General features: G+C 39.5%; 1 protein-coding gene across 6 annotated transcripts in view; it reads left to right on the top strand.

Annotated features, from left to right (window-relative positions):
- Positions 1-13,764, top strand: part of kiaa0586 (KIAA0586 ortholog) — a 95,572-nt gene that overhangs the window by 23,040 nt on the left and 58,768 nt on the right. For all 6 annotated transcript variants that reach the window (XM_056767564.1, XM_056767571.1, XM_056767565.1 and 3 more), the window contains exons 11-12: positions 11,890-12,085; positions 13,279-13,389. In XM_056767564.1, coding sequence (XP_056623542.1) covers positions 11,890-12,085; positions 13,279-13,389 — 307 coding nt within the window. The remainder of the gene's footprint in view (positions 1-11,889; positions 12,086-13,278; positions 13,390-13,764) is intronic.

Below are 13,764 nucleotides of genomic sequence, written 5' to 3'. Positions count from 1 at the left end.
AACTCTCATCAATATTTTCTACATGTCTAGATCCCTACAGAGACAAGTTCACCAAGTCCACATGAAATCCATATTTACTTATTACTTTTTCTTGGACATATTATATTTGTCGATTTTATTCCAAAATGTTAATTACGTTTAATTTAGGCTCTAGCTGTATAAAGATAAGCCATATAGGGAGTAAATGGATGTTTAAAATTGCAATGTCTCCGAAACAGATTTCCTTTTTGGCTTTTATTTTTTTTCATCCAAACGTCTGGCTTCATTCTAGGGCTTGGATCAATACCAATATTCTGGATTTGATACGACCGTCTGCAGTTATCTTGGTATAGATACTAAATTGATACCTTGGGCAAGAAATAAACAAGCAAGTGATTAAATATACCCAGGGCGGTTCTATAATTCTTATTGACAATGCTTTTTTAAAATGATTGTGATTTGTTTCTTTTCCTCATGAAAGAAAACTAAATGTGTAAAACTGAGTTCAACAGTGAATTGGCATTGTTGTTCAGTTTAATTACCAAAATTGTTTTTCATCAGATTTAAGAGATTAAATTGGTTGTGAATGCTATTTCATGTTGATTTAAAGGGACGGCTACCCCAACGATGAAAATTATTTTTTTATTTATTCATCCTCGTGTCATTCCAAATCTGTATGACTTTCTTTCTTTCGAATAAAAAATGAGATTTTAGAGAACGTTGATAACCAAACAACATTTACCCCCGTTGACTTCAATTGAGACATTTCTCAAAATATCTTCTTTTGTGTGCCACATAAAAAAAGAGTCACATACAGGTTTTGAAGCACATGACGGTGAATAAATGAATATAATTCAATTTGAGGGTGAACTGTCTCTTTAAAACCCAACTCCTCTAGCCTTCCACCAAAGGTCCGTGGCACATTGCAGCGTGTTTGCTGATGGCAGCCGCACAGATGTTGAGTCGTACAGGAGAGCAGAGCCCTGTTCCTTTACGGTGATTTATGAAATCCCGGCTCCTCTCTCAGCCTCCGCGGACTGCATCGGTCTCTCTTGTCCCTGGTGTATTTCCTTCACGTTGTCAGATTTATACCAGGGTGTAGTGCATATTTATGAAGTGCACTCTCCATTTACACTGGTGGGTTGTTTTTCTTACATTCACTGTCCGTGGCGCTGGATATTAATCATATGTCACTCACTGCCTCCGCTGCAGATGGCTGCGGATGTCCAGCAGCCGCATAATTGAGCAAAGCGTGCCAAAGTTCGGTAGGAAGTAGGTCTGATAAGTTCTGTGTCTGTTTTCTTTGTCCATCTGTGAGTATATATGAGGTTTTCATTTCCTTTATGAAGTTCTTATCTTTTTGGGTTACCCTGTTGTGTCCTGAGACTGTATCACGTTGTAATTTACATACTAAATAATATGTAAGATTAGATTGGTACATTATAAATTAGTACAATGAAGATTTTTCAATCATACTTCACCCTCCTGCGAACACAAAAGAAGATATTTTAGAAGAATTTTGGTATACATGCAACATATGCCCGCATCGACTTCCCTTGTATGGACACAAAAACACTACATAAAAGAAAGTCATGTACATGTTTTGAATAACGTAACGGTAAATTAATGATGAACACATTTTTTTTTTATGTGAACCGTCTCTTTAACCGTGGTATGTTTATCTGATGTTACCTTCTCGGTGGTCTCGCATCAGTATCGCATCATTATTTTGTGTCTATTAGTTGTGTAATAAGGCTGTTAATAATTCAGGATGATGAAATATGTTTATAGCACAACTGTCATTCTGAAACCAATGAAGTTAAATAACTAGTTACACGCCTTGACGTACATTGTCAGTCAGTAAAAGGCAGAATATAGGCTCAGAATGAAAAAAACAGAAAGCGTATGCGTATGACATTTTATCATGTCACGCCTACGTCTTCTGCAAGCATTTGCTCCAAACTTCATGGAACAGAAGAATCCTGCGCGTGATGTAATATCATTTTTTCATGAGAAATGTGCTCTTTTGACAGGACGTCTGACTGCAGTGGGTGCCGCGAGTCATTTCTGTCGGCTGGCCTTTCCATCAGTAAGGCAGGCCGTGGGGAGGAGCTCTTACCGTGTCGTTCCGATGCGACGAGCGCCGATGACACGAGCAGAAAATAGCCTCGTCTCCCCCGTTTCAGCTGCCCTCATCCTCATTTTCTCTGCCCCAACCAAACCCCCTTGAACGTCTGATACAACCAGCCAATCACAGCTGGCCCTGTTGCTAGGTAATGGCTCTGCCGCCCCCTCGCCTAATACGTGGCGATCGCATCCCCCTCGCCGAGACGGGAGCTCTTTCGGCAGAAGACGTGGGTGTGGGGGGGGTTTGTTTACACGGAGCGAGAAAGGCAGAGAAGATAAGGAGAAACACAAAGGGCAGCAGGCAGACAGAGGAAGAGAATTATAGGGGAGAGCCAATGACTCCTTGCTCAAGGTGAGGTGTCACATTGAGGGAGTGAGTCACCGTGTGCAAAAGGGGCTGGTTGGAAATGAGTTCGGCTTCAGTGCAGAAGGTTGATGTAACAAAACAAACCATCTTCGTTTACAAAACAGGTTCAGTCGCTCGCCTCTATTTTTAATTTACAAACAATTGGAATTCAGTGGCTTCTCACCTCCCACGGCCTCATGGGATAGAGAGACGTCCATCTCATGCATACATGAAACCTCAATTGGTGCATGAGACCACCACCTACTGTTTTTGCATACTAAGGTTTTAAGCATACTTGAGTAGTGTGCATACTGTGAAGTAGGCAATAGGGCTTCAACAGGGTAGGTTGGAACTGCAGACCCCCACACGTGTATGCTAACATAAATATGCTTGAACCATGCAAACCTTTACATTAATAAAAGCGTGCATGAGCTTTGTATTAAGCCGGATGTATATAAATGAGGAAGCCTGTTTATGGTTTAATAACAAGCGTGTGTGCTGGTGATCGCTGAGGAGGATGCTGGGAAGGTCGGCAGAGTGCAGGACAAGGAGCGGAATACTAATGCCGCCACATACCGTTGTTCCGCTCTAGCCCTCACGTTTTTTCCACCTGCTCGGAGTCATTCACATGCAGCCGAAAGCGCTGGAGGGCCTGGAGAGGAGGAGGCCGCGGGCTGCAGAAACGCTGGAATGAAATTCTTGTCTCGTTCGGGTGCACAGAAAGCGGTATCGCTGAATTTGTTATCGCGTGCACAGGTGTTATGTGAATTGAGGAGAAAAGGATTGTGCATTGTGAAGCAGAACGTAACGTGTGTCTTTCTTTAGTTTCTTTTCAGGCTGTGTTTAAGTAATTCTGGTTGAGTGATGGTGCTGTGGTGTGAATATATTCACAGCTATAAGGCGTTTTAAGGCATGAAGTGGAGCCGAGTTCCTGTAGACATAGATGTGCACACGTAACTCCCAATATTTCGACTGATGCTTGAACAGTTTGGGTTGTAGGGGGTCTTGGGAAATGTCCTTGGCTCTCATACCAATCACACTTTAGTTTACAAGTTCACATTTACATCTATTAAATGCTATTTAATCTGACGTTTAAGTTTACAAGCAATTCCACACCTGATTTTATGGATACATTTTGGGTTTTCACAGAAATGTTGTTCCAGGGTCAACACAGTATATTTACTTTTATACTTTTAAATTTTGCGATTCTTAAGCATTTCCTCCATTAATGAAATATGATTACAGTCTGGTCTTTAGACTGTCCTATTGCTTTGATAAATACGTTTTTTACTAAGCAAATGAGTCCTTGTGCCTGAAGATATTCTACTGTACATAAAAAATCCTAGCTTATTTCACCCCATAGGTTAGGACAAATATGAACAAGCCCGACCATTGGTTAATTTGTTGTATAAATATTATGTACATTTCTATCAATTTTATTGTTGTTTTATTGTTATTTTAAGTCTATAAGGGTATTGCTGATTAATCAAAAAAATGGAGCGTTGGGTTAAAAGTGGACAAACCTATAACCCTATAAATTCCCCCCCAAAAAGTTTATATTTGAGCCAGCAATGGATCCACGTAGGCAAGGTTTTTGTGGCATTTCATGAATTTATCATACATTTTGTGTGTTCAAAAAATAAGGCCACCTAACTAAATAATTGTTATTCCAGCATTTTGTAATTGAATGTGTTTTATGTTTTTAACTACATTTCTAAGTGTAAGATTATACATTTTTGAGGGGCTCAAGAGGATGCACCCTACACAGGGGGTGCCTTACAAAAAGTTTGAGAACCACTGCCTTAAATTAATTTCTAATTTGACCTGACTATGGGTAAAGACAATTCAGCAATTTGTTTTGTGTGAACCTTTAACATATCGGAGTGCATCTATGCAACAAAACCAGTTATCTGCTTTGGGCGTTGCACAGTGATTTGTAAGCAGATTTTTTTATGTTGTTAGCACGGCTCTCCGCGACTGGCTATTATATTGACCAAACAGCGTTCTGTTTTATTGTCACGCATATGTTTGAACTGATGGATGGACGACCTCTGTTGCAAAGCAACAGCACATTTACTGTGTAAATGTGAGATTTGTATGTTGATATCTGCCTGCATTCAATATGTGTGTGTGTGTGCTCTCCCTGCTGTAAGCAGGCTCTCTCCATTGAGACTCTCACCACATTAGTGGACTCCAGTTTAAATGTCACCCACTACTGATAGACAGCTCCTGCCTGCACCAACGTAAAGCCAATAAACTGACCTTGATCCTGCCAAAATGTCACGGTATCCACCCTGTCGTGACATTACGGGTAGGGAACTATATTTGCACATAAGGAGTCTTGCTATTAAATATCCAACACAATGGGGTGTTAGTTTTTTTACGGCTTTAAATGGCACTTGTGTTACTTTTCACAAGCTCTGTTATTTGTCATTATTGTACACAAATAAGTGTATGCAGTGGAAGTTGGCATTGTGCATGAGACATTAGCTGTGTTTTAAAACTTGGAAAGCTTGCAGTCTTTTTGAATGCCACGTCCAAAATCTGCAGATTTATTTGTTGTCAGTCGCATTTCTGCAAAGCAAATGGAAAACTTGAGATCGCCCCATGCAGAAAGAAAAAAACATGCAACGATGCTTTAGATGTTCACCAAAACTATCTTATGTGGGTTATTGGAACAGAACTAAAATGTGTGTTCTCAGGGAACATAAGAAATTGGAGCTGTGTGCGCACAGTGTGACAAAATCCTTGAGGGATTGTAAGAGGAGCAATTCAGAGAAGAGTTTCATCATCCTGCATAGTCTTCTCTTCCAGACCCATCTCCGTTCTGTCCTGTAAAATTGCTTTTAAATTTCATTTCCGGGTTTCTCCCTCGATTCCCTTCATTATCTGTGAAGCAGAGGAAATAAATATCAGTTTGAAATACCCAATTCCGTTCTTTTTCTATGGATGTTTGCAATGAAGTGGACAGTGTTTATTGATCTAATTTCTCTTCCTGAAATAACCCAATATTTTTAACAGTGTCTGTCATATATTTATATGTATATGCTTCTGATGCAGGTGAAAATACAGCGTCTGTATCCAGAGGACATTCACACAGACTACACAATCCAAAAACATAATCACCCAAAAACCAATATGATGAAGAGCATTAAGGGAAGTAGGGCACCCTGTACAAATCATGATAAATGAGCACCAAAGAACCGCGCTCACCCATGCTGTGCCACCGGAGTTCTCACCACAGCCCCGGGCATCAGGTGGCCGGATTTAAATAGCGAGGTCCGTGGCCACATCTGTTGCGGCTGGTATGGTGGAAAGAGCATCCGTGCTCGGGTCGGTGTGTGCGAGATGGCATTTAGATGAGCGGGGTTTACCCAGCATCTGTGCAGCCGCGGGTCGCCATGATGGATGATGGGTCCCTTTGGCTAATGCACGGCGCAGAAAAACAGTCTGTTGTTAGGGAATGAGATGCAAGCCACCCTGTTGCTTAAATGCTTGCAGTGATGTTTGTAGGAGGCAGTGGCTTTAGGTAGAAAATCTGTCATTGATTTGTTTTTCTCTGCGGTTGCTAGTTTACTAGTTATCATTGTCATATCAGCTACTTGCATCCACATTGTTTTTTAGGAAATATTGTGGTTAAAAATCAGGGTTGATATAAGGGACGTAACAGGCGTATATTGTTGCACAATATAGCGACATGCAAAAAAAAGAAACGCACACAGAATTTTTTTTTTCAATGTTTCTATAATATTGTTATTGTGAGTTATTTTGTTCATAATAATTGTCTAGCGAAAATCTTATATTGTGACAGCCCTACTGCCACACATGAGTTGCGCCAACTTATATTATTCCTTTCTTAGTTTAATTTTAGAATTCAGGTTTATTTTTCAATGACAGACCGTCAGACCGTGACAGACAGTTTTCATTTTCTGCCAATAAATGCAAATAGAAACAATATTTATAGTTAAAATTTGGGAGAATTTTGTTAGTAGTTCACAGAATTAAACATTAATGATAATTTGACCTAAATATAAAAAACCTAAAAATGATAAATCCAGAAAAACTGAAAATAATATTGAAAGAGTCTCCAATTTCTTTGCGGCTATATGTTCTATAACAACTTGTTTTGTGAAAAGTCATTGAAATTTGTGATGTTTTGGAAGTAAGTTTCAATTTAAATCAATTGATATCACTTTTGCTTCGGTTATAAATGTTCTGTTGGTTGCAATTTTGTTTAAAGGTTTGTGTTGTGTTAAAAAACCCAAACAGGAAGTTCTTCTGGACCGCGTCAGACCAGCTTTGTTTACATCTTCTGAAGTATATATAGACCTATACAAATATTTTTTGCAGCAGTACAGTTATCCTCATCTCCTGACATGGCCGTTGTCTATTCATTCTATTTTAAACAGAAGACATCCCTCTTTCATGAAATAATAACCTGTCTGTCATCGAAACAGCATGCGGTCATATTTATAAATATCGTCAGTAGACTGAAAACCTGCAGGATCTTTTGTTCCTCAGGTTTCCCTCGCTGTGTGAAGCGCGGAACCCCATGATGAATATCCCACCTGCCCCTGACATTTCACTCATCTTTCTATAAAATTTGAATCAATGAAATGAAATCTCTTCACAGGAGGGTTAAAACTCATGTGCCACCATTAGCGAAGCCAGCGGTCGCCGTTTCACGATCGCCGAGGTTAGAAGACGTCACCCTTCCTCCATCCTCCTTTCACCTCTTCAAAAAGAGGTTCTTCCCTCTCGTTTCTGCTCCAGATCTGTTGTGACAGACAAATGAAGGCAGACACCAAGCGTTCTGATTGGACGAATGGGGAAAACATCTTGTTTCTTTGTTCTATTTTTGGGGCTTTGCAGCTTTTGGATAATGAATTGTTCTCTCTGTTTGTTAAAAGCGATTCTCCAAGCGTAGGGTTTGTCCTTGAGGTTTGCCGTCTTGTTGAGTTAAACCAAAGGTGATGTCTATCGCTGCGATAAACCAGAAAAATGTGCCGAGCGTTGATAAAACGCTTCTTTTCTCTGGAAGGTGACGGAAAGTTGTAATTCGATTTGAGAAATATTTGGGCGTAACTATTATGTCGTACGATCTGGCAGGTGTCATATATTGATTATGCTTTCTCATTGGCACACAAATAACCCGTCCATATGAATATTTCAGCAGGAAAATCCATACACCGTCTGGCAGTGCATCATTTAAAAACAATTTCTATCACCACCGAACGTCGACACACAAACAGGGAAACTCATTAACCGCCGTGTTTTCTGCGAAGATGTCTCCGACATTAGCATCGTGTGACCTCCATCGGGCATCCCCCCCCTCCCATCGTATCTACACCTAATCAATTTGAGCGAGATCAAAAATCCTGGCATCTCCCTCTTCAAATGGATTAGCTTCTTTCTGTGGCATCTTAAAGCTGATTGAGGGAAGCGTGCCGCGTGGAAACCGTCACTCCGTGCCCCGCCGCTCCCCCCTTCATGTTTATTTATTGCGAAGCTACAAAAGGCAAAAAAGCACCTGTTTCTTTGGCTGGCTTCCTGTCAGCAAATGAAACCTGGGGACAGAGAGGCGTCTCTGATGAGACGGATGTCTAATGCATCTGCATGTTGTGCTGTCTGTTGCCAAGCGCTGGATCAAAAACAACCCTGTCTCGGGTTAACGCAGCCGTCTTCAGCATCAGACGCTTCACCTTGAGAGAATTTAGATGTTTTGTCTGTATCGTATCCTTCACCTACCGGCTTTTTATAGGAGAGGAGGTGACTGTCGGTCATTTAAGATGAGCAAGTTTTGTTGCTCGAATAAAATGCTAATTTGATGTGATTTGGCCATTTTCTGTCTCTTGTCTGACTGCACATTTTTTCTTGCAGGTTGCTTTTTTCCTGTTGAATCCTTCAAAGGAACAGTTCACCCATAGATAAAAAATCTGTCTTTATTTACTCACCCTCAAGTTGTTCCAAATCCAAATCTAAATTTCTTTGTTCTAATGAACACAGAGAAAGATATTTGGAAGAATGTAAGCAACAGATAATTCTATCACCATTGACTAGTAGGAAAAATCAGTCAAAGGTGCCGCAGAACTGCTTGCTCTTTTAAATTCCTCAAAATAACTTTAAAAAAATACACAATTACTTTCCTACTATTGAGAGTCGGTGCCTAAGAAATTGTTGTAGGCTAACATTCTTCCAAATATCTTTCTCCTGCTCAACCTAGCAAAGGTTTGGAACAACTGGAGAATTTTCATTTTTGAAAATAGGGTTCATCAGTTTCATTCAGATGAACCCTATTTTAGCACCAATGACATTTTGTTAATATATTTGTTCACTATTTTCTCAAAAAGTTTTTTTTGACTCATTGACATTTGTCAGTAAATCTTTGTGCTATTCTGATCATTAGATATTACTCGAATCCCCTTTCGAAGCTTTATGATGCGTGCACGGATGGGCATTTTACAAAGGACCTCATGATGTGCAGATAGTGAGCTACCTCAGCCTGTCTGTTATTTATTTACATTTTTATTTAAAAAAAGAACACCAAAGCTTGCACAACATCCTCAAATGGGTGCTAGACCAAAAAATAAAGAAAGAATTTTACACAAAGTCGACACACCAAAGCTCCAAAAATATAAAAAAAATGTATTAAGATTTTCAAAAGTTTCATATCAATTTTTTACATTTTTGGAGCTCTGGTGTGCCTACTTTTTATCAAATTCATTACAATTTTTATTCACATTTATTTAAAGCTTTTCATTTTGTTGCTGAGCTTGTTGCAGTGCATTCTGGGATTGCTATATATACGTGTAGTGCTGGCAAAAATTTGAACAAAATACCTATCTTGCCTATCTCTCTCTCTCTCTTTGTCCTGCTGTATCACATTTCATTTTCCTCCTTGTTCCACTTTCGTTCTTGTGCTTTCTCGTTTTTTCTCATTTTGTCATCTTCGCTTCGTTTCAATCGTCTCGCGCTCTTCCCTTTTTCATTCCACCAGCTTCTCTCTCTCTAAATAAAGCCGTCAAGCCCAACGCTTTCCTTTCTTCAAGTATCCATTCTCACGTAACAGCTCTTTGTCTTTGTGGCTTAAAGGGCAACATGGATCTTTAAAGAACCCTGTCCAAGTATGTGAGAGCAAACCTGTGTGAAGAAGCAATCATTGTAACAAGAAACCCATATTAACCCTCCGGATGACATTTAGCACTGCTTCTCTCCCTGCAGACGGGAGAAAGTTCCTGGTGAATTTCCTGAAACCTGTCAAGAAATTGCCCAAGTCTCATTTCATCTCAAAGTCAACAGAGAGAAATAAGAATCTAAGATAATTTCATGGAACTAATCAGGCTGCAGACGTCCTAATAAGTCCTTTGAATGTGTTTTATGTGGTTGTGTTTTTTGTTATTGTGGGCTAAAAAATAACCAAGTCGCTGATTTAGAAATCATGTTTAAATAACCTGTTTTGCTCTCTCTGTCAAGAATAGACAATGCAATCTGCCCGAGAACCTGTCTGCCTTTTATTGTTCAAATGTGCAGCATAATTTTGGCAAACCGAAACCGTCAGCAGATGATTAATTGCCGCAACGTTAGACAAGCGTTTCAGTGTTGGAGAAATTGCCTTCACAGTAACGTTAGATGGCCTGGCAACCAAATGCTGTGTAACCAGACGGCTAAAACCCGACAAACCCCTGAGCCGGAGGCCTCCAGGCCCCTCAGCTTTCTGCTTACCTGCCAGTATAAATACATATTTCAGATTCAGTCTGGCCTGTTTCGGGTTTTCTCCCTGGTGCCGCTCACGTGACATGTGGTGTAAACGCTGAGCTGTTAGGACGGATAGGGTCAGTAGGGGAGTCGAGGAGAGGGCGATGAGTTCCATCCTCCGGCACTGTTTCGGGGCGTTCGTTCACTCAATTCTCTGATTAAAGAGGCGAGCATCATTGCTGGACGACCTCACAGTCCTTCAGCTAAACTCTGTATGATAATAGTCTGTGTGTGTGAGGAACACTAATCCTTTAACTGGATTATTAGTACACTGAATTGTAATGATATAATGTCAATATATCTGTCAGTTGAGTTAACTGCACAGCGTTTGGTATTGTGAGATTGGCGTTATTGAGGTTGGTGATGGAAAACATCACCAATGTGCAAAAATATTGATGTTTAAGATTCTTAACTCGGGGTTGACATTTATTTCATAGGCTACAAGGATGAAACAAGCAAAGCAAATTTTGGTGCACTATAAATATGATTAAATAAAGTAAAAATGAGAGATAATCAGTTACATCAGATGGTTTAAAATTATGATGTTCCCAATTTTAAGTAAGCAGAACTATCAAGTTTTGAGTTTGTTGCACTCATGCATGTTAATACCTCTTAATTTTGAACGTTTAATAAGGTAACTCCTTTTTTTATTTACAGTTAGATAAAAGGTCTTAAGACAACCTAAACATTTCAGCTACATCAACAATAAACAAACAGCCTTAACAGAAACATGCAAACATACGAGAGCTATGGCACCTCCCACAATCTAAGCATAAGCACCAAGAATGGCAACCCCAAACTCAAAAATACAACAAACTCTTCTAAATATCAAAGATAAATTAACATTTATCATTAACTGTAGCTTTATCCTTTCTAAAAACGCAAAAAATAACACCTAATTTCAAAATGTACTCACTTAAAGCATGATGGGAACTGAAAATCATTATCAACAAATCGTGTTGAATTAACTTGTTTAAATTAAGTTACAATAACAAAAGTAGGAATAAGTTGAAACTAATAGAAACTGAAAATATTTAAGTCAGTACTTTTTATATAAAATTAAGTGAACACTACTTTATCTATTTAATTACTCTGAACATTCGAGTTTACATGCATTTGTAAAACATAATTTTTGCATTTTTTGGAAGATTTACACAAATGAATTGTTCTTGTGTGTCTTTGGTAACCATGTTCTCATTGACATATGAGCAAGAAACTCTAAAGCCGCGGGAAGCATTTTTAAGATGTATTGTGGTCATTTCAGTCCAATGTCGGTTGAATTTTTTACAAAATAAAACCTCTGAAATTACATAAACTCATCCAACAGCAATGTGAAAGACAGCATGACAAGACACATGAAAACTGTGATAAAAGAGGTCATCACATCAAAAATGTTTTTAAATTTTCCCTTAACTTTAACTTTTTCTTTAACTATTACTTTTATATTGCTATAAAGTGAATATGAATTTGGTTTCTTTGCAGTATTTGACGTCTGGAAAAAACAATTATGAGCAGTTTAAATGCAAAAAGAAAAAATATTTTTATTTGAAATTTGGGAGAAATTTTGTTAGTAGTTCACAGAATTAAACAAAAATGATTATCACAGCTGTATATGTGACTTCATGTATGAAGCATCTCACTGAAAAATAAATGCAAGTCTTATCTCTTTGATGCTTTTGCAGAAGCACAGAGATGTCACCTAAAGCATCATGTTCTGAAAACCAAGGACCATCAGAACCAGCCGTGAAGCAACGGAGCAAACTGGAGGACCAGAGAGAACAGACACACATGACATCTTCCAGCTCAGCCGTGCAGAGGGCCGGTGAGATGCTGCGAGATCTGGGCCAACTAAAAAATGAGATGAGTCGACTAATGCAGGTGAGAGCCTCAGAAATCAATACGATAACCTATTAAAGGTTAAGTGGCTAGCTTCTTCTTATTTGTCATTACTCTGAAATGGGAGGATGACTGTTAAAACGGACATCTTAAGTCTGAATTCTGAGGCATATTTCAGGACAAAATACCCACATGTGTCCTTTGAATAGCTTATTCATTAAGAAATGAAGCTTGTTGTTGGCTTGGGTTGGACGCTAGATACAGTAATAGTTATTTTCATTGGAATCTAAATGCCAATTGTTTGTATATAAATAATTACATTTTTTCATGCCTTGAATTTACTTGTTTACTACTAAAATGTATTTGATCTTATTTTGGTTATTTTCTCTTTTTTATATACCAAACGCAATGCAAAAGATTATTCCTAACCACAAGTCACAGCTTCACATGTAACACTGAAGTTTAAAACAAGATTTTAAACAGTTACAGATGGATAATTAAGACATTTTAACCGCCGTATGTACCATCGTATCACGCAGCACCAGCAGGTTTCTGCTCTCTTAAAGTGGCCCAATGACCGCCCAAGTGTTGAGCTCCGGATCGACTTAATCTAATTGGGGGGGGGGGGGGGGGCGCTGATGAAATCAAGCCGAGACACTGAAGCAAGACATTTGTGTCTCATTGACCAGACACCAATTTTTCCAATTGTTTCATTCCTCTGCCTCCCACACTAATAAATTACAGCACTTCTTCATTCTCACCAAATGTGCCACTGCCTGTTTCCATCCATTACTGTCACACTCGCTCTCCCACTACGGCATTAAGTTTCCAGTCACGTCTCTGCGGCTGAAAAATTCCATCAGCCCGGAATAATGTAACATACAGCAAATGACACATTAGCATATAATTGAGGATGCAGGATCTGAATGCTCTTTGGCCGCTGTCAGGAACTCTCTCTCTCTCTTTCTCGCTCTCTCTCGCTCACGCTCAGTCACTGGTCCTGCAGTCTGGCCTGTTTTAACAGAATGTCATTCACACTGCGTAGTGAACTAACACGTCATGCGCCAGCGGCTGATTTCCAACGTGTGCCATTTTGAAAAAAATAAGAAATGTTATATTGCTAGTTATGTTTAATTGCATGCAAAAGCATGTCGATGCGTCTAATGTTTTACATACAAGTTTAAGTTTGGGTTCAAGGCAACTAAGATTCTGCATGTCGGTCCTCGTCCTTTCAGAGTGCTGATGCGTTTCCTGCGCAGCATGCAAAGTCGACCCAGAACAGCAGGAGCAGCCATCTCACACCCTTCACCCCGGTCCCGCCTCCTTCCACTACCCCCATCTCCATGGTAGGTTTCCATGGCAACCCCATCTTCTGCAGTGCCTGGTTTACGAGGTTTCCTCTGAGCGTTTTCTATACACAACAACAGATAGGCACACCGGTACCTTTTGTGTCGTGTAATTTAAGGCACGCTGCTATTCAAAGACCGTTCAGATAAATCAGCGTTGTTATCGCTAGTTTGCACCTGGGGTTAGAAAAGAAATTTGCAAATGACTCTGAAAAACACTTCTGTAAGCCGCTGCAGCAAATTTCAGCATTCTTTGTGTTGGGGTTTGTATCTTTTCGTCCGAGTCAATAATCTCAGCCTCTTGTTGTTGCCATTAATTTTTTCCTTTGAATCTCTTCGTTGTTATGTTACATATTATATGAATTGACACTCTTT

This window comes from Triplophysa dalaica, chromosome 15 (genome assembly GCF_015846415.1).
Source record: "Triplophysa dalaica isolate WHDGS20190420 chromosome 15, ASM1584641v1, whole genome shotgun sequence".
Classification (NCBI taxonomy): Eukaryota; Metazoa; Chordata; class Actinopteri; order Cypriniformes; family Nemacheilidae; genus Triplophysa; species Triplophysa dalaica.
The sequence above is the reverse complement of the archived record's forward strand: the minus strand, read 5'-3'. Positions and strand labels throughout refer to the sequence as shown.